This window comes from Triturus cristatus, chromosome 4_1, assembly GCF_964204655.1.
Source record: "Triturus cristatus chromosome 4_1, aTriCri1.1, whole genome shotgun sequence".
Taxonomy (NCBI): Eukaryota; Metazoa; Chordata; class Amphibia; order Caudata; family Salamandridae; genus Triturus; species Triturus cristatus.
Window position 1 is genome coordinate 304,498,789 of NC_140585.1, and position 23,361 is coordinate 304,522,149.

Genomic DNA, 23,361 nt, shown 5'->3' on the forward strand with positions numbered 1-23,361 from the left:
TCTCCCCCCACCCCCATTTTTTACTCGTAGGGGTCTGTCCCACACTCGCAGTTATTTCTCAAGAATCATTCTTTTTTTCTTCTCTTTCCTTTCACGTTCCCTCCTTTTCCCTCTCTCTCCCCCTGTTTTGTTGTCACTATGAATGTTTCACAGGGCTGTATTCTATTGGCACCAGCTTAAATTTTGCTCCTGTAATCATGAAATAATACGTAGGCTCACTAGCACCACGGACCAACTCACTAGGGATTCAGCTCTTTCAAAGTGGATCCACTGGATCTTGTAAACACAGGTTTTGTCACTTAGGCTGCTCATCCTCCATGTCACCGGTCGCCTTGTACATAGTGCACCTATTACCCATTGAGTTGTAAGTGTCTGATTTGGTTTTATTGTACATCTTTTCAGCCCTGAAGAAGTCGTGGGGTATTTCCCAGACAAAACACGTGTTGGCTGGTCAACCGTTCAGAACTAAAAAAGAACACATAATACTCCTGAATGTTCTTCTTCATGTGTAATTTACTGTGATAACACTGTAACACCAACCTGTTTGAAGTTTTGATACAGAGAGATTGCTCTGCATACACCGACGTGTGCACAGGCCCATTGTTACTTTGTGGACCGTATGTCTGTTTTGTCAGGGGTCAGGGGTCAGGGTCAGCCTCCACCTGTGGCACCATCAGATATTCATTGTAGCTACCTACTAATGCACACCCGCAGCAGGCGCCATCGCATACCGCATACGCTTAAACCCTGTCCCTTGTAGTTCACCAAAATATCCTGGCCAAAATATTGTGAACCAAAATGTTGAGGACGAAAATATCTTTATATGGAATTAATAACAAATCTCTGCGATATAAGCTCTTACCTTCTTGATATTTTGACCACTATATTTGTAGCACAATATTCATGAGTCGCCGTTGAGATGAAACACTTCTCTGTCTCAGTTGAGAAATGAGGAGAAAATAAACTTTAATTTCAGCGGAGGGAGGTGGGGATTGTTGCTGAAAACTAAGTATGTTTTTAAAGTATAGGAAAGGTAACAGTAAGTTATCTACTTACCACGGGAGGGCATGCCACCAGGTAGACTTCACTTTTGCTGTCTATGACATCACCAGGTAGAGTACAACTTTGTTGTTGATGCATAACCATGTAATCTGTGTCTTTTTAAATTAAATTTGAGTCCCTTCTTTCTACTGTTTTATGCAGGTTCCCAGCACATTCATCTCAGGCGGCTACCCCAGTTCTCGAGTAGAGTCATAAGATTGGCAAGACAATATTTTGTCTATGATCTTTTGAAAAAAATTGATCTTATCGAAAAATTATGAAGTCTTTGGGTGTCTGTTTTCTGATGGAAACTTCCAGCTATGGATTCCTCACTTTTCGAGTATTGCCCAGGTTTCAAACTGGATCCTGAAACCTTTCCGCAGTACCTCAGCGCATTGGAAGGTGGACCTGTGCAGCTTCGCATTGATGCTGTTCCGCTCCAGAAATGACGTGCATAGCCTTATATAGGTGCCTCTCCCACCTGCTGACACCCATTCCTTTTCCGTGCCTCCTGGCACTGATCTGGCATTCTCTTCGCATCTCCCAGAGATGTTACCTGGAAATTTCCATCAGTGGAGAAGAGATTTTACCCCCAAAAACATCCAGTTTAAAGCCTTGTAAAGGACTGTTGCAAACAAATTGCTGTGATGGATCTCCAACAGGTGTGCCTGGGGTTGAGCCACAACTCCCTGACCTGCAGCAGCTGCGCGTTGATATGAACGTGGAAGCCAGCAAGGAATGAGAGGTGATACTTTACATTTATAGTATAAAAAGACTTCTTGCTGGGATTGTTTCAAGTTTCACTGTGCGTCCAAGTTTCAATCCTATTTCTAGAGTCGGTGGATCCACTCCTGAGGCCAGTCTTCATTTTACGCCAAGTCTTCAGGTAAGGAAAATAACCACAATAAAATCAAAGCGAGATTCCATTACCTCGCACCACTCACATTTGCCTGAGCAGGCACGGGAGTGGCGCTACTCCTCCCGATCTCGACAATTTCAGAGCCGATCTCACAGCTGGTACTGAAACAACCCGAGTTTCGGGGAAAATCAGCCACATGGCATCAGATCAAACAGTTCCACGCAGCCATGCTCTGGGTCTTTAGATCCCTGCCAACTCCCTCTGGTGCACCTTTAGGCTCCAAGGAGCCAAGAAGCCTTCCACCTGGGATACCACCGGCAGGTTTGCCCCCAGGGCCAGATTGACCCTCCGAGACTCTCTTGCCTCTTGTCCCAATCCCGCTTCTGGCTCTGTGACCTACACCAGCTCCAGGCACGTTGATGCTGAATTCATCAATGACAGAGGAAGCGGCCCTTATAACTTCTCTCCGATGCTGGTTCGAGTCTTGACAGATGTCTTGCCCAAATCTGTCTAACGCGCCATTTCCACCACTTATTTTGCCACAAGAGAGACATCACTCTCTACGATAAATTCTGCTCTGTCGGCAGAGTTTTGGCCTCTTCACATTATTCTTGTGACACAGAGTTCTGGCCAAACTCCGCCAACTGTGGTATGGCGGAGTTTTCTGTCATGCGCAGCTTGTCAACATTAAGTTGGCTAGAGAGAATTGTAATCCTCTAGCGCCATTTTTGGGTGAAGGAGGGCATCTGGTAAGATTTTCTCAACATAAGCGGTCGCAACCGTTCGCGATGAGAAAGCTGCAGCTTGAGTAGGAAATCTACTTGAGTGACAGCAAAGAAGCAGTGCCCTCTGGCGCTCCACATAGTGCCATTCAGGCTGATTTTGAAGCTCTAAACAAGCTCCTGATGCTAAAAATCAGCACGAGCAGTGCGACGTGCCGACTTCCATCTGCTTGCGTAACTTAGTGGAATCTCGCAGAGTTTTCATGTAACTCCTCGGAAATCCGCAGAGTGAAACTCCACCAGTTCCACCCATCCCTAGCCTCAATACTACCCTGGAGACAGGACTCTTTTCTCCCCTGGACCGGCCACAGAGAAATCCACTTCCTACGCCATGGTGATGGGTAGGGTGGATGAAGTTCTTGACCTCCAGCTCCCCATCTTGGAGGTTAAGACGATTGTCTTGACTGAGGTCCTTCAGCCGGGGCAGACATATTTGGAGCCCCTTCTTTCTTTCAACGAGGCACTGACGGATACCATATTCGGGACTTGGCCCAAGCCATTCTCTGGCCCACCAGTTCTATCAACAAATTACTAGTCTCTATTGCCCTGCTACAGGTGACTCAGACTTTTTTTCACAGCACCATTCACCACAAAGCCTAGTGGTGCAAGCTTCCACCATCTGCATTAATCCCAACACATTTCCTACCACTCCCACTCATAGGGAATTTAATTTGGCAAACGTATCTTTTTTGTCTGTCAGCTGTTTGTTGGGATGCTACTCACATGCTCTTTGGGATTTGGTGGCACAAGTCCTCCCTGGTGTGCCGGAAAATCTTCGAACTCTGCTCTCCCAGGTCAAGATCGCTGTAATGAAGCCAAGTTCATGATTCGTTGTTGCTTGGAGCCAGCGATTACATTAGGTAGGCACCAATGTTACTATTCGCCACCATGCATGGCTGTAATCGACTGGGTTCTCCTGCAATGTCCACTCCTCCATGATGAACATACCCTTTGATGGGATTCACCTGTTTAGGGAGAAAGCTGATTCCATCTTCGAGCATTTTACCGCTCGCTCTCTGGCCTTCTGCCCCACCTCGCGAACCGCAACAGTTCCATCTCTCCTCTCGGTGCTTTGGCCAAGGCGTCCCTTACTACCAGCCTGTCCAGCCCCCACAGGGAACCCATGAGTTTTTTTTGTAGAGGCAGAGGTGCTCACCGCCCCTGCGGCCAAGGTCAGGGTGCCGCTCAGTCCCCCTACAGCCCCACCTACCAAACCTCTTTAGTGGGCCCTTACAGGGTCACTATAGCCCCACTTGCCGAACCTCTTTAGTGTGCCCTTACAGGGTCACAGCCATCCAGTGGTGGGCAGAATCTACAGATTCTTACAGGGTCAGCAGACAACTACGTTGGACACGTGGGTCCTACAGATTGTTCACAGAGGCTACGCCTTACCCTTTCTTTCTTCCCTGCTGCACATTCCACCATCCACCCATCAACTGACAGAGGACCATCTGTCCATTGTAGAAGCCCTTTTGTCCAAAAGGGTTGTTGAGGGAGTGCAAGTGCCAGAAGGAGAACATGGCTTTTATTCCCACTACGTTCTGGTGCCCAAGAAGGATGGAGGTCTTTAGCCTGTTCTAGACCTGTGCCCTCTCAATGACTTCCTCTGGATGGAGGAATTCATAATGTTCACCTTGGCCCAGGTATTGTCTGCACTTTGTACTGGAGACTGGATGGTGGTGTTGAACCTTAAGGATGCCTATTTCCATATTAGGGTCTTGCTGGCCCATCAGCTCTACCTGCAGTTCCTGTTGGTATAGGAAGATTTTCAGTTTGCCGTGCTCGCCTTTAGTTTCACCATCGCCCCTCAGGTGTTCACAAAGGTGATGGTGATGGCAGCACACCTTCAGAGATCAGGGGTGCCAGTCTTCCCCAACCTCAATGATTAGCTGATGAAGGCGGGCTGATCTCAGCCAGTTGTCAGCCACCTCCAGACTATGGCAAACCTCTTGTCATTTGTGAGGTTCACTATCAACATACTGAAGTCACACCTGACTCTTTCTCCGAGGTTCCCCTTCATCGTAGCCATTCTAGACATAGTTCGTTTTTTGCCCCTTTCCCCCAGGAAAGAGAGTTCCGGACATTCAGGTTGTGATCCTGATATTTTAGCCTCCGTCCTGAATTTCAGTAAGGTCAACTCTGAGGCTGCTGTCACTGATGGTGTCCTGCATCTTTCTGGTCAAGCACACCAGGTTGCATATGTGGGCTGTGCAGTAGGATCTGAAGTCCCAGTGGGCCCAACATTGATGGGACCTCTCCAGCCACTTTCCGATTTCAAAGGGGACTGCAACAGTTCTGCAGTGGTGATGCTGGACCGAGTTTGGGTCAGCAGCAGACCCCTCTCCCTTCCCCACCTGTAACTGACAGTGGTGACCGATGCATCGCTTCTAGGTTGGGGCAGTCATCTGGGATACGTGGTGATCAGAGTCCTGGCTCCACTACAACCTTTTGGAGCTGAGGACAAACCACCTGACGTTGAATGCCTTCCTTCCATCCACCAGTTGGAAGATGTTACAGGTGCTCACGGACAACACCACCATGTGGCACTGCAACAAACCTAGAGGGGTGGTATCATGGACTCTTATCCATGAGGCCTTGCACCCCTGGAAGTGGCTAGACCACCATGGGATTTTCCTGGTGGTGAACCACCCAGAAGGATCTTTGACACCCGGAGGTGTCACCAGGTCTCTTCCACGAATGGGGAGAACCTTGACCCAATCTATTGGTCATCTCTGAGAACTCACAATGTCAGCGCTTTTGCACTCTCTGCTGTGAGGCTCATTCTGCACCCCCTGCTGTGATAATCCCTGGATCGGAAGACCACCTGCAAGTGTCGATCAGTGTGTTCCCATTCGTGACATCGCTTGGAGACCCTGCTGAGAGAGTCTGCCCTCTCATTGTGGACACCTGGCACGTGTGCCACTTGCAAGGAGATGTGATTGGCAAGGAGCCAATCCCAAATCAGTTGAGCAAGAAGGGAAAACTTCTGAGATCTCGTGCCACCTTGCTTTCGGAGGTAAAACATTGTTGTAGTATTGTCCGTCCTGACGAGCACTGACAAACCCTTGATCCGAGGCAGGAAGGCCTTCAGACGCAGGAATACTGCCTTGAGTTCCAGAATGTGCACCACTTGCAGTGAACCTGTAATTCTAAAGGTGAGCCCCACATCCGTCCATCGACACATCCAAGGTCATTACCAGCTGCGGCACAGTGTGAATGAAAGAGAAACGTTATGAAAGGAGAGGTGTTCCTTGATCATCCACTAGGACATTGCGGCTCTCATTGCTGCTGAAACGTGAACCTTCTTGTTGAATAAACATGGAGACTGGATCCACTGCGCATCGAGCTGCTCCTGCAGCGGTCGCATGAGGAGATGGCAATTGGGGATTAGCGTGATGCAAGAGAACATCATCCCCAACATGGACTTTACTGTCTCACAGAAACAAACTTTTTTGTTGAAAGTAGCTTTGTTGTACCCTGAATATGCAATATTCTCTCTTGAATGGAAAAGGCCTTGCCGATATCCGTGTCAAGATGTGCACCCAGAAAAATCAGTGAATTGGCTGCAATAATGGATGATTTTTCCAGATTAATGCAAAGACCTAGAGACTGGAAGAGATCCCGACAGGCTCTTGTCGAAATGTCCGCTGCTTGAAAAGTTGGAGCTCTTATGAGCCAATCGTCCAGGTAGGGGAACACATGGTGACCTGAACGTCTTAAATAGGCTGCTATTGGTGCCATGCACTTGGTGAACACCCTGGGAGCGGATTTCAAACCAAATGGAAGCACTTTGAATTGGTAATGGCGTCCTTCCACTTCGAACTTGAGAAAGTTTTGTTGCTGGGGATGGATTGGAGCATGAAAATAGGCATCAAGGAGATCGAGAGAAGCCAGACCCTCCCCTTTTTCCGTGAGAAGAAGAATCTCCTGTAGATAGCGCATCCTGAAAGATTGTTTTTTAATGAACTTATTCAGCATTCTAAGGTCCATGACCTGTCTCCATTTTCCCATTTTCTTTTTGATGAGGAAGAAGTGATATTAAAACCCCTGAGTTCATTGGCTATGGGGTACTTCCTCAATGGCCTGCTTGAGAAGAAGCAATTTTATCTCTTTTTTGAGATCCAGAAGGTGACGGAGCAGAACTTTAAATGGTAGAACGTTTGGAGGATGCTGAATGAATTCCAGGGTGTGGCCGTGCTGGTAAATGTCTAAAACCCATATGTCTGAAGAAATGGAGCTCATTTTCAGAAATAATTTGGAGAATGCGGGATTGAATTGGCATGGGCCTGATGACCTTCATCGCCTCCTAATAGAGTGCTGGGATTTTCTGGCAGATTGCTGCATCCTGAAGCCTGTGGATCTTGATTAAGACTGAGCAGCTTTAGCTTGGAAAGTTCGGTTGTATGGCTGGTATGTATTCTGCGGATATGGTTGGTACCACTGTTGGAATTGCAGCCGGGATAAGAACTGCCCTAGCACTCTACCCCGAAAGGACTGAAAACAGCGCTGCTGGAGATTGCCTAAAGCCTTAGCTGTGTCGGTGTCCGCTTTTATGGATTGTAGCGCTTCGTCTATGTGCTTACCAAATAAGCACTCTCCAACAAATGGCATGTCGAGAACTTTGGCCTTAACTTCTGTACAAAAGGTGGCCGCTCTTAGCTATCCCTGGCAATGCAGCACCACCGCTCCTGCCATCTGGTGAAATGCGGTAGATGAAATATCTATGGCGATCTCAATGAGCTACGAAGACGCTCTTTCTCCTTCCAACAAAATGTCCTTAGCCACTTTCTTTTTATCGTCCGGAAGATACTCCAACAGTGTAGGGATGTCTGACCACATCTGTCGGTCATAACTTCCTAGAATGGCCATGTCATTATAGGCTGTAATGGAGGAGGCTGCCAATGCGGAGAACCTCTTACCAATATTCTCTAGGAGGCGCCCTTCCTTGTACGGTGGAGCTGTACATGGAGACACTGGATTCTTGGCTCTCCTTTGCACTGCCTGCATTATGGACGAATCGCCCTGGGATGACCAATGAGGCATGCAGGGTTGTCAGGAGCTGTGTACTTTTTATCCAGCTTTGAAATTACTGCTGGAACGGAAGAAGGTGTTCTCAATAATTTCAATCCTTCTTGCCATAAAAAAATCAACTATAGGGATTGCCCTTATGGAACTTTGGGTGCCTGGCTTGAAATCGTATAAGGAACATTCCATTTGTTTAGCCAGCATTGGCAGATCGAAACGTTTGGAGGCACGCTCCAAAAGATCATGAAATACACGATGTCTGCAGGAAGTGAATCCGCAGAAGGAGGGATAGGAAATGGCGGCATGGGGGCTATATAGTCATCCCATTCATCATTGGCATCTGTGTCCGTGTGTATTTTTCCTTCCTCTGTCTATTGTTGTTCCGCATCCTAGATATCCTCCGTGATGACTACAGGAGGAGGGAAAACCTTTTCCCTAGTGGATTTGGGAGTGCTTTGGCCAGGGAGATCACTAGGAATCTTTTGCGGAGGTAAAGGCCTCTGAGGAGCATTTGCGTCTGGGAAACGTATATCATAATCGTCAATCATATGACGGGGATCCGATACTAGGGAAACTGGAATTTTCACCAATGGCTCCCTAAAATGGTGACGCTCCTCCTCCCTTTCATCATAAAGGTAATGCTACTGGAAGGAATCAGGCTGCTCCATAGAAGGATTTCTCTCTGCAAAATAATGTTCCCCTGCAAGGTAAGAAGATAGATCATTGTCCTCAATGTCATCAGCAGAATCTTGGCACTTGACCCTAAACTGTGATGGACTATATGCAGGACCAAACACACCTTCATGCTCCGACTCTTGGAAGTCCAAAAGGTGAGCAGGGAGCAAAGGGGAAATCTTGGAGAAATCTTGAATTTGCTTGGGCTGAAGGAAGGCTGATCTTTCCCTCCGTCAACAGGCTCGACGTAGGTGCAGTCGCCGATGTAATCATCTGCGACACCCTCTACACTACGTGGACAGCCTTCGTCTGCGGGGCATCGTCATCAGAGTCGTGGACGGACCGGTGGTTGACGGTGAAATTCTCATCGACTTAGAAGGTCTCGTCGACGATGACATAGTAGTTACCATTTGAAGTGAACCCGCCGACGTTGCTGCCGTTGACATCTTGACCATTGTCGTACTAACTGTCGCCGACGAAGCCACCGATGGTGCAGAAACCTCAAATTTTCTTGAGGAGGCTGGAATCTTCGACGACAAAGCCATCGATGGGCGAGAAGACTGGTCTCTGACAGGTGTCAGAGAAGCGTAACCTGGAGCTGAAGAAGATTTTGAAGCCCCTGTCTGAGGTTTTTTGTGGTGTTTCACCTCAGATTTGTCCTGGGACTTTGATCTCTTAGATTCCCCATAATGGGAAGAGGAACTGTCTTCCTTTCTCTTTCTTGAGGAAGAATGGACTTTTTCCTTAGGTACAGAATCCGAATCTGAGGCAGCCTTCTTCTTCTGTAGCCAAAGGAGTAGCCTACCCTCCCTGTCCTTGAAGGTTTTGGCTGAAAAAGTGTGACAATATTTGCATTCCCTTGGTTTGTGGTCAGGGTTGAGGCAATATAGGCACTGTTTGTGGGGGGGTCTTCAGAGAACAGCCTACACTTCCCACAGGGCATAAACAACCCTTTTTTAGGCTCTGGCATCTTAAAAAGCAGGAAAGGCAAAAATATATAGTCCAGAAATACTTTGAAAGTAGCAGAAGCTGCGACTGGAGGTCAAAAGGTGAAGATAAAATACTGTAACTGAGCAGAGTCCAAAGAGGCTCCCTAGCCCCGACGTGCGGTAAGAAATCTAAGGTATGGTGGCTTTGTAGGGGTAGGGAACTCTGAGGTCTCTGCTGTGATTGGCTGAACTTTGGATGTTATAAAATAAGGTTGAAAGGTTAGTGAGTTTTTGGTTCTATGGAGGTCTAAGGTGATGTTTTAATATAGCTATTTCTACTGTTACTGTGGGACTCACACAATGACGACCGGTAACATTCAAGCATGTGAATCTATAAAAGATGCAATACTGGAGAAGGTGGGAATCTCAAATCCTGAAACAGTTTGACACAAGGAGTGGGGTCAAGTGGCAGGTGGGATTCACAAACACACCCTATGTAATTGGTTATATCTCATCGGTCGTGGAGGACCTAGTACACTGGAGGTATTATTGCTGACTGGATCTTCCATGTTGCAGATAAGTTGGGAGGGGACAGAGTTTAGCCTGGTATTTGGAAGAGGATAAAGGAGAGGCTAGCAGACTGAAGGGACTAGATTTTCTATTCTGGAATGTGGAACAGTTCTAGGCTCCAAGGGAAGCCATGATTCTTCATCTTCTATATCAGCAAAATCCTTAAACGTTTCATGGTTTTGTGAACCCTTCACATGAGGAAATGTACAAAATGATGGGTTTATTGAAAGAAGATGTAGTCTATCTGCTGCCATCTTTTCTCAGCAAAATATATATTACAATTCTCTGATAATTTTCAATGTTTACATCTTTATTGTTTCTTCCCACAGACTGGCAAGGCTTTGAGGTCGATGGGAACATCCTTGATGCAATATTGCTGAACACCACTCGTATAGGCCATGGATTTGCCATCCTAAAACATCCAGTTGCATTGGAACTGTCAAGGAAGTTCAATATACCACTAGAAGTCTGTCCAGTCTCCAACCAGGTATGGGTAGTTTGAGCAAGTGGGGGAGGCAATACAATATGATCAGTTGAGTGGAGAGGATCTAGGAGGAAAAGATCCAAATGCTGAGCGGAGAGTCAGCTTTCCTACTTTATAAAGTGTATTATTTGGGGGGGTGGGCTCACACCTTCCAAGATGGCCACATAAATGCTCTAGCCGCTTCCCCCATGATCTGACATTTATCCTTTCATCTCTCACGGATCCTGCAATATGGAATCGCCGGAAGAAGGTGGTGATGAAGTCCAGCTTGCTGCTTCAAGAGCAGAGACCTGAGGGGCCTGTTTTGTGAGGCTACTGCTGAGTGCACAGTGTGCAGCATCAGAGCCCCAGCGGTGGCAGGAACCGCCAGTGAGCCTGGGGTCAGCCCTGCTCTGCCCAGTTGAATGGGAATTATACCTGTGAAGTATTACTGGAGAGTGGGAAGGTGAGGGACCTGATCTGCGTGGCAGGCATGGAGCCATTGATGAAGCTAGGCGACTGAGCTCTGACTGCCATTCGCCATTTTGGAGATTAGGAGCCGGATGTGAGACAACGATAACCTACCTGCTATTATACTCACAGAAAGGAGGCAGATAATGATGGAGTCATAACACTTGCTGGTAGGTGTGAGTGACTGAGAATGCACGGCAGGAGACTGGGAGGATGTGCCTCATTTGCCAGATTTAGTTGGAGATACTTGGTAGGTAAGAGCTGCACACCTCTGTGCTAACCTGAATGAGGGGTTGGTACATAGCCTGAGTCGTGCTAAATGGCACTAGATGAAAACAGGGATATGTGAACTACAAATCAATAAACATCTAAGATAAGCACTAAAATCCACAAATATGTGTGAAGTACGAACCATCGTTGAATTTCGGAACTAGCAGATGGAGCTACTGTCTTGCGTGGCAATGCACAGCGCATTAAAAATATTACTATAGGAGCATAAAATGAAGACCTTGAAGTGAACGCATGCTGCAGTAATGTTTGAAGTACTGACTGCCTCTGTCTACAAAACTGCGAAAACTGGCGTACTTTGTTGAAGCAATAGTTGCTGATATGTACGCCGGTCCCATTTCTCGGATTTGTGTTTGATAGAACAAGCACATAGATCACAGACCCTGGGATGCCACATTTACCAGCAATCGCCCTTTTTTTAACCATAGGGATTAGGAAACAGCCCTACATCTGGCCAGAGAGAAAGGAAGACCTAAGTACCCGGGATCATCCCTGTCTCTATTCCCAGACTTCACCACAGCAGTACGGTAAGCGAGGTGGGCCAATCTAAATCATAAGAAGCAACTGAGGTCCCTAAACATTAAATATGCCAGACTACATCTGATGAAACTACTGCTGCACAATGACAGAGCCACTCCCTTTTTCAACAATCCCAAGGCAAATGGCAAGTTTGCAAAAACTCAATTAATGAAGCAGCACAAAGAGCGCTGAGCAACCTTGAGGTCAACGGGGGAAGAAGGAATGGATTTGCCAAATTGCGACATTGAATGATCGGTGAAGGGAATGACATGATAGAGCCTTAAAGGTCCAAGTTCGTTTTTTTCTTACTGGATTCGTAGAGAGGGGAACACTGTCCGCTTTCCAATGTTTTCTCACTCCTTGGTGCCCTCTTTCTCGCCCAACTTTCTCTCCTCTTACCGCAGACCGCCAGGAGTGCTATGTTACATTTTAAGATACTTCTTTTACGGTGCGCTATGCCATAACCACAAATGAGATGATAGATACTAATAATAGGCGAGGACAGGGTGAAAGGACATGTCTGAGCATTCAAATGTGCATCAGCTAAATGATAACTTACCGTTCAGTTTTGATTTTGTGAGTTGGACATGCGCACTGATAGCTGAAGTAGTCAGCGTGAAAGGTGGATGGAAGGGATTATTTGGGGAATCAAGTGTCTGGCAGTAATGTAGCTGTGACTGATGTCATCATAACCTATAGAGCTCTGATGGGCTGGATCGGTGTAGTTTCTGACACTGATATTGACTGTACAATGCATCTCAGAGTGACCGCCCAAGGTAGATTATGACCGAAACATTACATTCATTACTTCAAATATCAGAGCAGAATAATCCAATAAAGAAACCTTTAGTACTGGCATTTCCATAAGAATATGGAAGTACTCATGTACAAGAAACACACTTGGACTTTCATGCGGCAGCTACATTCGCATATAGGTTACTACAAACTAAGGGGCATATCATCGAGGAAGAGCGGTAAACATCGCTAAGCGCTCTTAGCGCGAGTCTGTTTATCGCCGTCTAACGCTGAATTACATCGCCGTGTTAGCGGCGTATTATCAACGCTTTGCGAACTGGCGATGTAATTCCAGCGATAGAGGGCGAGAAACAGAAACATCCAGCGATAATATTGGAGATGCTTGCTGATAGGGGAATGTGGTCGTAACATGGCGATCCACCTCCCATTATCAGCATACCTAAGTAGAAGAAAAAGCAGACGTAAAATACATGCGATAACCACGGTTAGCACGGTTTTTTACATCGCTGGGGCCACATTGTAAATAGTGCGAAGGTCTGTCTGCCACCTAATTCATGCAGGGGAACGCCCATTTTGCATGTTATTAGCGATAATAATCGCTGACATGCAAAATGGAGGGGAAACAGCTAATGCATCAAGGAAACACGCGTTAGCGTGTCCTTAAAAATAGAGAGATGTTTATTTCGCTGCTTTTCGGCCGAAATCGGCCGCTAAAGCGGCGAAAATAAGCTTGTAAATATGCCCCTCAATACTCTGCATCATACAGCATCTATGCTAGAAAAGTAGTGCAACTGATTCATGAATCTGTCAATTTCAAGGAGAGATGAGTTTGGATGATGGGGACACTACATGACATGCCAGTAGCATTGGTTAAAGTGTATCCCTAAGTTGTTTGAAGCGAGTTTATCCATTTGTAGGCAACAGAACCATGGTAATATAATGTGGAGCAGTGATTTTAATATCGTACTGGACCATACCAGAGTAGATGGAATGAACCTATGACGAACTGGCCCTTTGAGGGCTGTGAAGGTGCTGCAGTAGATACTAAGCATGGATCGAAGTTGCATATTTTTGAAGCGTATGGAAGACAAGAGAGCCTTTTCGTGCTATCTGTCAGGTCATGTCTCTTGCTGCCAGATAGACTTCTGGCATATGTCAAGAGACATAGTGACATGAACATCTGACCTAGACTACACCCCCCCTTCCCCGTCTCCCATTGGACCACTCACCACCAAAATATATATTACAGATATCTTTAAAGCCGAACAGGCTGGGATTTAGAAGCCCATCTGCACACAACTTGGTAGACTAGAGATCACCTTGACCGCTCGGCAGAGGCAATTTAAAAACAAGCATAACGTCTCGATATTTGGAGGAATGAATGCAACATCTCTTTAACTCTAGTTAAAGGTGAAATGGGAGATGTGCTTAGCGGGAGGAAAGTTTGCTAGTGGAAATGTGGAAATTTAAAGGGAACTGGTTAATGTTATGTTATGTTAATTGATATTTGTATAGCGCATAATCACCAACTGTCTCTTAGCGCTTACGAGAGATTAGCTAAACCCTACCAGCAGTTATCTGTCAGTGCACCTACCTGGTCAGAGCATATCCTGTCCCCAGGCCTGTGTGAACAACAGGGTCTTAAGCGTTTTCCTGAACGGTAGGAGAGAGGTTTCCCTACGTAGACTTTCTGGTACCTTGTTCCATAGGTGGGGGATTAGAACTGAGAAACTCATCCGCCCATGGTGGTTTTATCAAACCGAGGGCAGGACAGTAGGCGTGCCTCGGATGAGCAGAGGTTACGTCCAGGCACGTAGCTCCTTAGGCGGTCCATGATGTATTCCGGTGCCAGCCCATAGAGAGATTTATGAGCAATACAAAGGCTCTTAAACCTGTCTCGCTGCTTGATTGGGAGCCAGTGCAGATGCCGCAGCAGTGGTATTGCATGTGAACGTCTTGGGAGTTTAAAAATCAGTCTTGCTACGTCGTTCAGTACTATTTGCAGCTTACCTAACAGCTTATCTGGTAGCCCAGTGTATAGAGCATTGCCTTGGTCCAATAGCGACACGAGACCCACACAGGTCCCTACCAGGGTGGACACTTGGTTTGACGGTGTGAGCTTAGCATCTAATTTAATACCCAAGCCTTTCACGACCGGTACAGGTGTGGGTGTAGTACCCAACTCTTGTGGCCAGAAGAGATTGGACCAGGGATTGCCTCGTGTGGTGATAGCTAGCTGTTTTGTCAGGGTTTACTTTGAGCGATTTGGCGGTTATCCTGTTTACTGTATACCTAAGGAGATTTTGTACACAGGATTGGGCTTGAAGGGAGTTGTCTATCCGGAGGATCAATTGGGTGTCGCCCACATAATTAAACACTCGACAGTCCATTTGAGCCAAGGATGCCACCAATGGCTGAAGATAGATGTTAAAATGAAGTGGAGATAGTGCAGAGCCCTGCGGAAGCCTGCAAGTCAGTACAGCTTTACTGGACACGCGGTCCTCTAGCAGAATCCTTTGTGCCCGGTCCTTCAAAAAGGAGATCCATTGATGCACCACACCACAGATTCCCAAATTCTGAATACAAGCCAGAAGTAGGTCATGATTCACTGTATCAAACACAGCCGTTAAGTCTAGCAGAATCAATGCACAAGACTTCTTCTTGTCGGCTGCGAGCCTGAGCTCATCCAGTACCCAGAGCATCACCAACTCTGTACTGTGGTGGGCCCTAAAACCCGCCTGCCGCACCTGAAGTAGCTGGTGTTTCTCCGTGAATAGCAAGAGGGTTCTAAGTATGTGTTGTTCCACTATTTTGGCCAAAACAAGGGAGCTTAGATATAGGCCGATAATTCCTTAGGTTGTTGACATCTGCCCCTGCTTTTTTCAGCATCTGGGTTACCCTAGCTTCCTTAAAGTTAAGTGGAACCTTCCCAGTTGTCAGGGATTGGTTAATCAGGGAGAGCGATCCCTCCCCATCACTGGGAGAGTCATCTTCAACATCCTGGGTGGACAGGGGTCCTCTGGCGACCCAGACTTGACTCTGGCCATAATGTGGGACATCGCGTCGAGGCCTAGCGTCGGAAAGGTGGAGAGTTTCTTGCTTTGGCGCTCGCTGGTCCTTCCACAGCCAAGGGGCCTTGACTGATATGGGTATTAGATATATCGGTTAGAAGGTCCTTGACCTTATATAAAAAAAAGATCTGAAACCTATTGCAGTCTTCTAAGATGGCAGTGCCTTCTGCTCCTGCTTTTGACTTAGTTCCTTCAGTACTTGAAAATGTCTCCTTCTGCGTGTTATTCGCCTCCCCAATCCTGGTCTCATAGAACTCGGCCTTCCTTGTAATGATGGCTCTTTTGTAAAGGGCTGACATGGGTTTATAGTCCTTGAGCGCCTCTGGGTCGTACAACTTTCGCCACTGCCTTTCGTACTGGTGTAGGGTTTGTTTCTTTCCCCTTAGTTCCTCCGTGAACCAGGGGACACCCTTTCCCTTGTTCCTTACCCTTTACCTCCATGCAGGCGCCACCTTGTTGATGGCGTCTCTAAGCCTATTTGTAAGCCTCTCACTTTCCTGGTCAAGGTCCTCAGGCTGTCTCCCCATAGGCGTTTTCTCTTTCAGAGCTTTCCCTAAGGCTGCCTTCTTCTATTTTGCTCCACTTTCGTACTATCCTCCATTCCAGGGGTAAGTGCGTAGGCCGACTAGCCAGTGGAACTATGAGACTGATCAAGTAGTGGTCTGACCAACTACATGGTCTAATATCTGTCAGATTAGCCGGGGGTGAAGTAGTCCAAATGAGATCTAGGGTATGTCCCCTATCATGAGTGGGAGACTCCACGAGTTGTTGCAGCCCCAGCGTGGTCATGGCCTCTTCCAACTAGATGGCCTGTGACTCTATAGGCACCTGATCCCAATGGTAGTTGTAATCCCCCACCACCAGGAGCTGTTGATACCTTGAACATATGTCGCTGATCACTTTCGGCGAGGGGGGTTTGGAGGGAAATACCACCACCACTGCCAGGGGACGATTTTGAGCTTATCTTTGCTCCAAGAAGCTCTGCTCTGTCCAGGCTTTCTGCAACAAGCCCTTCTATCGCCAACTGCCTGTGGCAAAACAGCGCCACCCCCACCCCTTTCTTCCCACCTTGCCTATTGTGCGTCAAGACATCATAATCCGTGGGGAGGGCTACTACTATATCTGGCCCTGATCTTCCAGCCAGGTTTCTGTTACTGCTACGATGTCTAGAGCTTCTTCCTGCAGGACACAAGAAGATTTCCAGATTATGTTTCTGGAGGGACTGTGTTCAAAACTAAGACCCTTAATCCCGGGGGGTCTCCCTTCCCTCCACCCTTTGAAGTCTTGAACTGTGTGAGTCTTCTCTCAACCACCCCTTTATTAAGTAACAGGTTCGTTAACCATGAAAATCAATAAAATATGTTTTAAAAAAAAACTAACAGGTAATCTAACCTTAATTTTCATCCCACCAATGTATTCAGGGTGTATTCCCTGCTGTCCAGTTCCCATAGTTTGTGAAAATCAATAAAACATGTTTTTTAAAAGAGTAACAAGTTCACTAACCTTAATTTTCCATCCACCAATTTATTCAGGGGGGGTCTCTGCTTTCCAGTTCCCATAGTTCCTCCGCTGAGTAAGCCTGCACTTGACATGGGGTCCTGGCCCCTGGACCAGGTCGGACGCAGACAGGCTCAGATGGGCTTGCCCTTGACGTGTCTGCTCGAGCATGATTAAGAGCACTCCCCCACCCCACCAATCAGCCCTGCTGTGCAGCAGCTGAACTCACCGCCCAACAACTAGACTGCTCACCGGCACAACTACCAAGCCGGGGCGGAAGACTGAAAGTTTTTGGTGCCCTGAAGCATTTGTTTAAAAGGCTGTCATGAATACATTTCAGTGCTTAAAAATAGTTTAAAAAGCGTACAAATATTTTTTTTTATCATTCTTAGTTACAGTGATTCTAGCGTACTCACAACCACCTAGGTGTGGTTTAACGTGCCTCTCCTAATTAATGTCCAGATTTGTACATCAATAGACCTCATTTGAATACTGTGCAAGTTGAAAGGTAAATGCACAGAGTAGCCCTGTACTGGGTTGAAGAGGCTGTAAGAGACCTCCAATCAGAGAGCCACTGACTGACAGAGATTATTAATGCCATAAATAGCTTTGCGGGGTGTTAAGCTTTACCTGCCACTGGTGGACTGCCTGTCTCATTTGATAAAGAATCTGGAGATGAACTGGCCCTGCATGGGATAAAGCTCCGGGCTTTGGTCGGTTGCCAGCCAAAGTTTATAAAGAATGTGGAGAGGAACTGGCCTTGCATTTGTTGGAATTATATGTGGCGCCTTTGCTAGAGGGGCAGCCGCCACAGGAGAGGAATTGTGATGACCGTGCTGAAGCCAGGAAAGTGGTAATGATTGTTGTCACTGTTAAACATAGAGAACAAGATCTTGGTCCACGTAGTGGTGAATAGACGGAACCCACTGAGGGACAAACTAGTCCTAACTGAACAATATGGATGTATTCTAGGTAGGGTGTGAAAACATAACCTCTATACACAGTTTGTATGGCTTCATCTGTCAGACCAGAGATTAGGGCAGTGTCTTTATTTTTAGATACCGAGCGTACTTTCCAGTTGCTTGAATGGCCCTCCCTGATAGCAGTACTGTGTAGAATGGGTCTAGGACAGTACATCATGGGTTTGGTGAGAATTCTCCATGCTCGCCCCACAAGCAGAGTTTGTGTAAATGGGCTCTCGTCTGAGGTATTAGACATAAGTAGGGGCTCCAGGCAGGCTGTCTTCTATTTGCATTGGCCATAAAGTACCTGCTGGCTCAATAGATGTATTTTCACAGATGGGGTTAACCTTTCTAATGAAGAGGTTGCTCTCGTCACTTTGATAACTTTGTGAAGAAACCGGAGGTCTATCTGGAACCCATTACTGGGTAAATAATGAGATTCAGAGAGGTTTGTGGCATTACAATTAACTGGATGTAGTCTAAGATGTTACCATTTATGCCAGCAATTGTGGCTTGGTGGATCTCTGAAATACCAGAGCCTCTACACAATAGAGGTAGAGACCTTGTACTGGGGACAATTATGGGCCTGCAGTGGACAAGCTGATGACAATGCTGGAGAGGCGTATTCAGCTACTCCTGTCCATTATGGGAAGAATATTGCTAATTAAGTTGCTGGCGCTCCACTCATCTTTATACCTGTTAAAAAAAATCCTGATGTGTAATATTCAATGCTTTTTTTGCAAAGCAGCATAGACTGCTAACTTAAATGTCAATGGCAAATACTGATGCTAACATTTGGATTGGGGGTTGGGAAGTTAGCTTTATCTTACTGTGAAAAGTATATCTTCACTACTCAGTTACGCTCTGTGATCCATTGTCTACACTCAGCAAGTTGAGTCTTGCATTTACCACTAGAAAGAGACTAGGTGATAAAGGGCGTGGTTGGGACACTGCTGGTTACCTGACTATCCGAAACCTTCAGTCTTATCCAAACTCTTAGATGTACACCCTGGGCAGTTGATCGATCTGTAGAGCTGGAGGGCACAGACAGCTCTACTCCCCACCATGACTATAGCCAACAACCCGCATTTACCGCCAGCACTAGGCAAAACTGTGGTGAATAGTTTGCTGAACGCAGGATTGCTGCAGATGGAACCATTTTTCCCAAATAGTACTTCCCTTGTACTGGAACAGTTTAGAGAGGAGCGAGGTAGAAGCACACTGTATACACTGGCATACGTTAGGCTAAAACAAGAAGTACCTGCAAGGATTGATTTGTTTCCTTAGGAACCAGGGAAATATCTTCCTTTAACCTAAATGGTGCACTTCTGTGGTTCAAGGCAACGGTTTTGAAGTTGTATGGCTTGTGTACTGAACACTACATTAGCCGGCTGCCTTGGCATGGTGAAAATGGGAGATGCTTCTTGGGTGTGAAATACAAGAGAAATGCTGGCAATACTGCTGTAAGCAGACTAGACTGGTTTCCCTAAATTACAGACACAAACTAAATCCATTTCAATTTTTTGCATAGGCTGTACTACATTCCAGTGCTCCTGTACAGGTTAGACATCTGAACTGTGGCAGGTATGCCTATTACCAGGCAGAATTTATTAATCTGGTCTGATCCTAAGTATACTGGAGGTCAGCTGTAGGTATTATAACAAAAATTACCTCAGTTCCGGTCGAATGCCCTTCATCTGCTCTCGAGGGTAGCATATGCTTCTGCTTGCGAAATGTAAGGTGGTACGAATCTGAACGAGGGGCCCACCCTAAAAGATTGCAATTGGCTGAGAGATGCTGCCATGTGTAATGAAGTAGGGGAAAATTGTATGGTCTTGCAACTGCTGAGGATATCTGGGGGCCGCTGTGAGACTACCTTGCAAAGTGTGAAGGGGAGGGAGATAGGATATAAGGTATCTGGGATAGCAGAGTGTCAGAACCCCTTTCAGCGGGCCACAGAGCAAGCAGGGGCTACTGGGCCCAACCATGGAGGTTATGGCCAGCGGCGGCTTCTCCGCTAGGGCGGATGAGGGTTACCCCACTCTCAAACAGGAAAAATAAAATGATAATTACGCAATGTTATTATCATTTTAATTTTCTATACTGCGCCAGATTGGTTTTTAGTACTGGGTGGGGCGGGGCTAGGCTGTGTCACGGGGAGGAGTGGTTGATGCACCATAAGTGCGCATGACAGTTTGGCCGGCTATGGTCCACACAGTCTCAGTGGCAAAGGGCGATGACCTAGGCAAACTCAGTGGTCCTGTTCTGACATATGGGGGTTATAGACACGGTGACAGCTCCAATGAGATCAGTGATAGTGGGCAACGTCCTGCAACACCACGACCACTCCAAATGGGATACTGGATTTCACCAGAAAGTTGACATCTCTCTCACAGCACTGATCCTGACTGGACTGGACAGGCACCTCACACTCTGGTCATGGGATCTATTTGCCAGGATCCTCATTGGGCATCGTTAATTACACAGCCAATGAAATTTACAGAAGTGAGTCAGTCGGCACCACTCTTGTGACACAGGTAAAAAGGCCTGTACACATTACTAAATCTGTTCAACACAATAACAGGTATGCTGCCACCACCATTTTTGTGTCATTTAAGGTAAGGGCGGTAGCCCTCTATCTCCACGGGGCGACCGCTTGATGTGCCTATTCTGGTCTAAACAGACTGCATTACAGTAAGACAGGCCTAGGTCATGGCGCACACCCATGGCCAAAAATCCGTACAGGAATGAAAAATTTCCTAGCTATCGTAAAGGAAAAATTCAATTCTATTAAGGGCACGGAGACGAGGATTAGGCTTTTCCTTCTTTGCTTTTTTTATTCCAGCAGCTTTCTCAAAGCAACAAATTTTAATAACAAACTACATTTCCCATGACAAATCGGGTATAACAGAAAAAGGTCCATTCAATCAGAGTGCCACACTGTGCAAAACTGTCCCTGTAGACACTCTATCGTCCTCTTTCTTCCTGCGAACACAGCATTTCCGCCCGAAGGCTACTCCTTTATATTGGGTTCAGATCCTGTAATAAAAGGCGTAAAGAAGGTTTAAATTCTCCATCCTCCATAACGGTTCCAATTATAGCAGGTATATATTCCATGTAAACATCACAAGGTAAAGACAGCAGAGGTTTTAGTTAGAACAGTAAACAAATCAAACTTTGAACCATTCAAAAGTGCATACAACGATTGTTTCATTAATGAACCAACTGCCCCATCCTGTCTGAGGGTGGGTACCGGTATATAGCTACAACGGGTGGGCTAATCCTCGCCTCCATGCCTTAATAGAATTGAAATTTTCCGTTACAATAGCTAGGAAATGTTTTATTCTATGGCAGGGCCCGGAGGTGAGGATTAGACTAGTTTAAAGCTGGTTTACCACTACGTTTGCCAGAGATGACACCGGTTTAAAGTAGAATATCCTAAAGGTGGAGTCAGATGACCAATCAGCAGCATTTAGGATATCCTGCAGCTTCTCTCCCAGAGAGAAAGCCTTGTAGGCCATTGCGCCCCTCACTGAATGCGCCCCAAAGTGGGAGACTTTATTGCCTGCTTCTCCCTTTACCCATCTGATCCATCTGTCAATAGTATGAGAGGAAACTGCTCTGCGAGGTTTAGTTAAAGCAATTAACAATTGTCTTTCCCCATGAAGCCAGAACTCTTCCCTGACCGCCTCGTAAATTTTAAGAGCATGACCACTCATAATTTTGGCACTTTTGGAAACTCTGGATATGGCACAATCCTGGAATTACATTTTGTCCTGCGAGCAGTATTAAATGCCACGGCTCCCGGAGTGAATACTCTACCGCTGATAATTGCTTTCTAGACAGGTATATATTAGAAGGCCAGGATTTAAACTGTGTAAGGACCTTCTTCTTTACCCATAAAACTAGGGGGCATATTATCAAGCACTGCGCTAAAATTATCGCTGCTTTAGCGGCAGAAAACTGCCGCTAAAGCGGCGATAATGGGCTTGATAATATGCCGCAGAGAATTCCCATAGAAGCCCATGTTGCCACCAGAACACGGGCTTCTATGGGAATTCTCTAGGGCATATTATCAAGCCCATTATCGCCGCTCTAGCGGCAGTTTTCTGCCGCTAAAGCGGCGATAATTTCAACGCCGTTTCTTGATAATATGCCCCCTAGTTTCTGGGCTCGGGGCAGAGATAATCTGATACCCCTTAGGAGCTTGTATACTAGCAGGTTTTCTCCCACTGGATGTCCCTCTATGGACAAATGTCCTGCTGAGATAGCTGATCTGAAGGTATTAATGGAAAGGTAGACCATGCCCGAAGAAGCCAGGGCTGCCAGAAAATTCAGAATCTGGACAACCTCCACCCCCACAGGATCCACCTCGTGTTGGATACACCAGTGCACCCAACCTAGACCAGGCCGATCGGTACCTTCTAGTGGTGCTATCTGTTCAGGCTCTTGCGAGAAGCAAGGCAACCTCTGCTGAAATTCCCCAGACTTTCCACCGTTCCCAGTAATCCTCCCATGCCATGAGGCGAAGGGAACCCACAGCACCAGAGGGTGAGTGTTGCCTTGAGGGTCCCTCAGAAGATCTGGACACAGGGGTAGAGGGATTGTAAAATCCCAAGAAAGTTCCATCATCACTGCAAACCAGGCTTGCGATCTCCAGAGTGGGGTAATCACCACTAGATCCTTTTACTGCCTATGCACTTGCGCTGACAACCGCATAATCATCGCGAACGGAGGGAACACATAGGCCCATTCCAAGCTACAGTCCTGGAGGAGGGCGCCTGTGGCTATAGCCTGGGGGTCCGGTCTCCAGCTGCAATACCTGTCCAGTTGGAAGTCCAGACGGGACAAGAAGAGTTCCATGGAGAATGGACCCCAACGGTTTTGAAGTTGCTGGATAAACGGTGGGTACAATTTCCACATGCTGACGTCTCTCCAATGGCGGGAGTGCCAATCCACAATGTGGGAGGTGCTCCGCCACCAGGGAAATGCAATTGGCTAGATAGTACTCCCAAAGAGTCTGCGTGAGGTCCAACAGGGTTTTTGATCGAGTACCCGCAAGATGATTGACGTACCGGACTGTCACTACATTGTCCATCTTCAAGATGACTGAACATTGAACTTTGTCCTTTGCCCAGCAGCGGAGGGCAAACAAGCCCGCCATCTACTCTAGGCAGTTGATATGTAGTGATTGCTCTGTGAATGAGCATTTTTCTCCGAAGGTAAACTCGCTGCATTGAGCACCCTTACCCGAACCGCTGGCATTTTACTTTGGTCACCAGGTCGGGCTGGGAGCCGAATATCGCTCGGCTGTTCCATGCTTCCATGTGAGAAATCCACCACTGCATCTCCTCCTTCGCTTCCGTAGAGAGTGGAACCAGCTGAGAGTAAGAAAGCCCCTTTCTAAAGATGTTATTTTCAAGATTTGCAACCCTCCATAGTGGAGAGGGCCT

The 23,361-nt window shown here is 46.8% G+C and overlaps 1 protein-coding gene across 1 annotated transcript in view; it reads left to right on the forward strand.

The window, feature by feature from the left end:
• Positions 1 to 23,361, forward strand: part of LOC146854824 (adenosine deaminase 2-like) — a 551,112-nt gene that overhangs the window by 479,696 nt on the left and 48,055 nt on the right. The window contains exon 7 of the mRNA XM_085652184.1: positions 10,211 to 10,368. Within this exon, the coding sequence (XP_085508310.1) occupies positions 10,211 to 10,368 (158 nt within the window). The remainder of the gene's footprint in view (positions 1 to 10,210; positions 10,369 to 23,361) is intronic.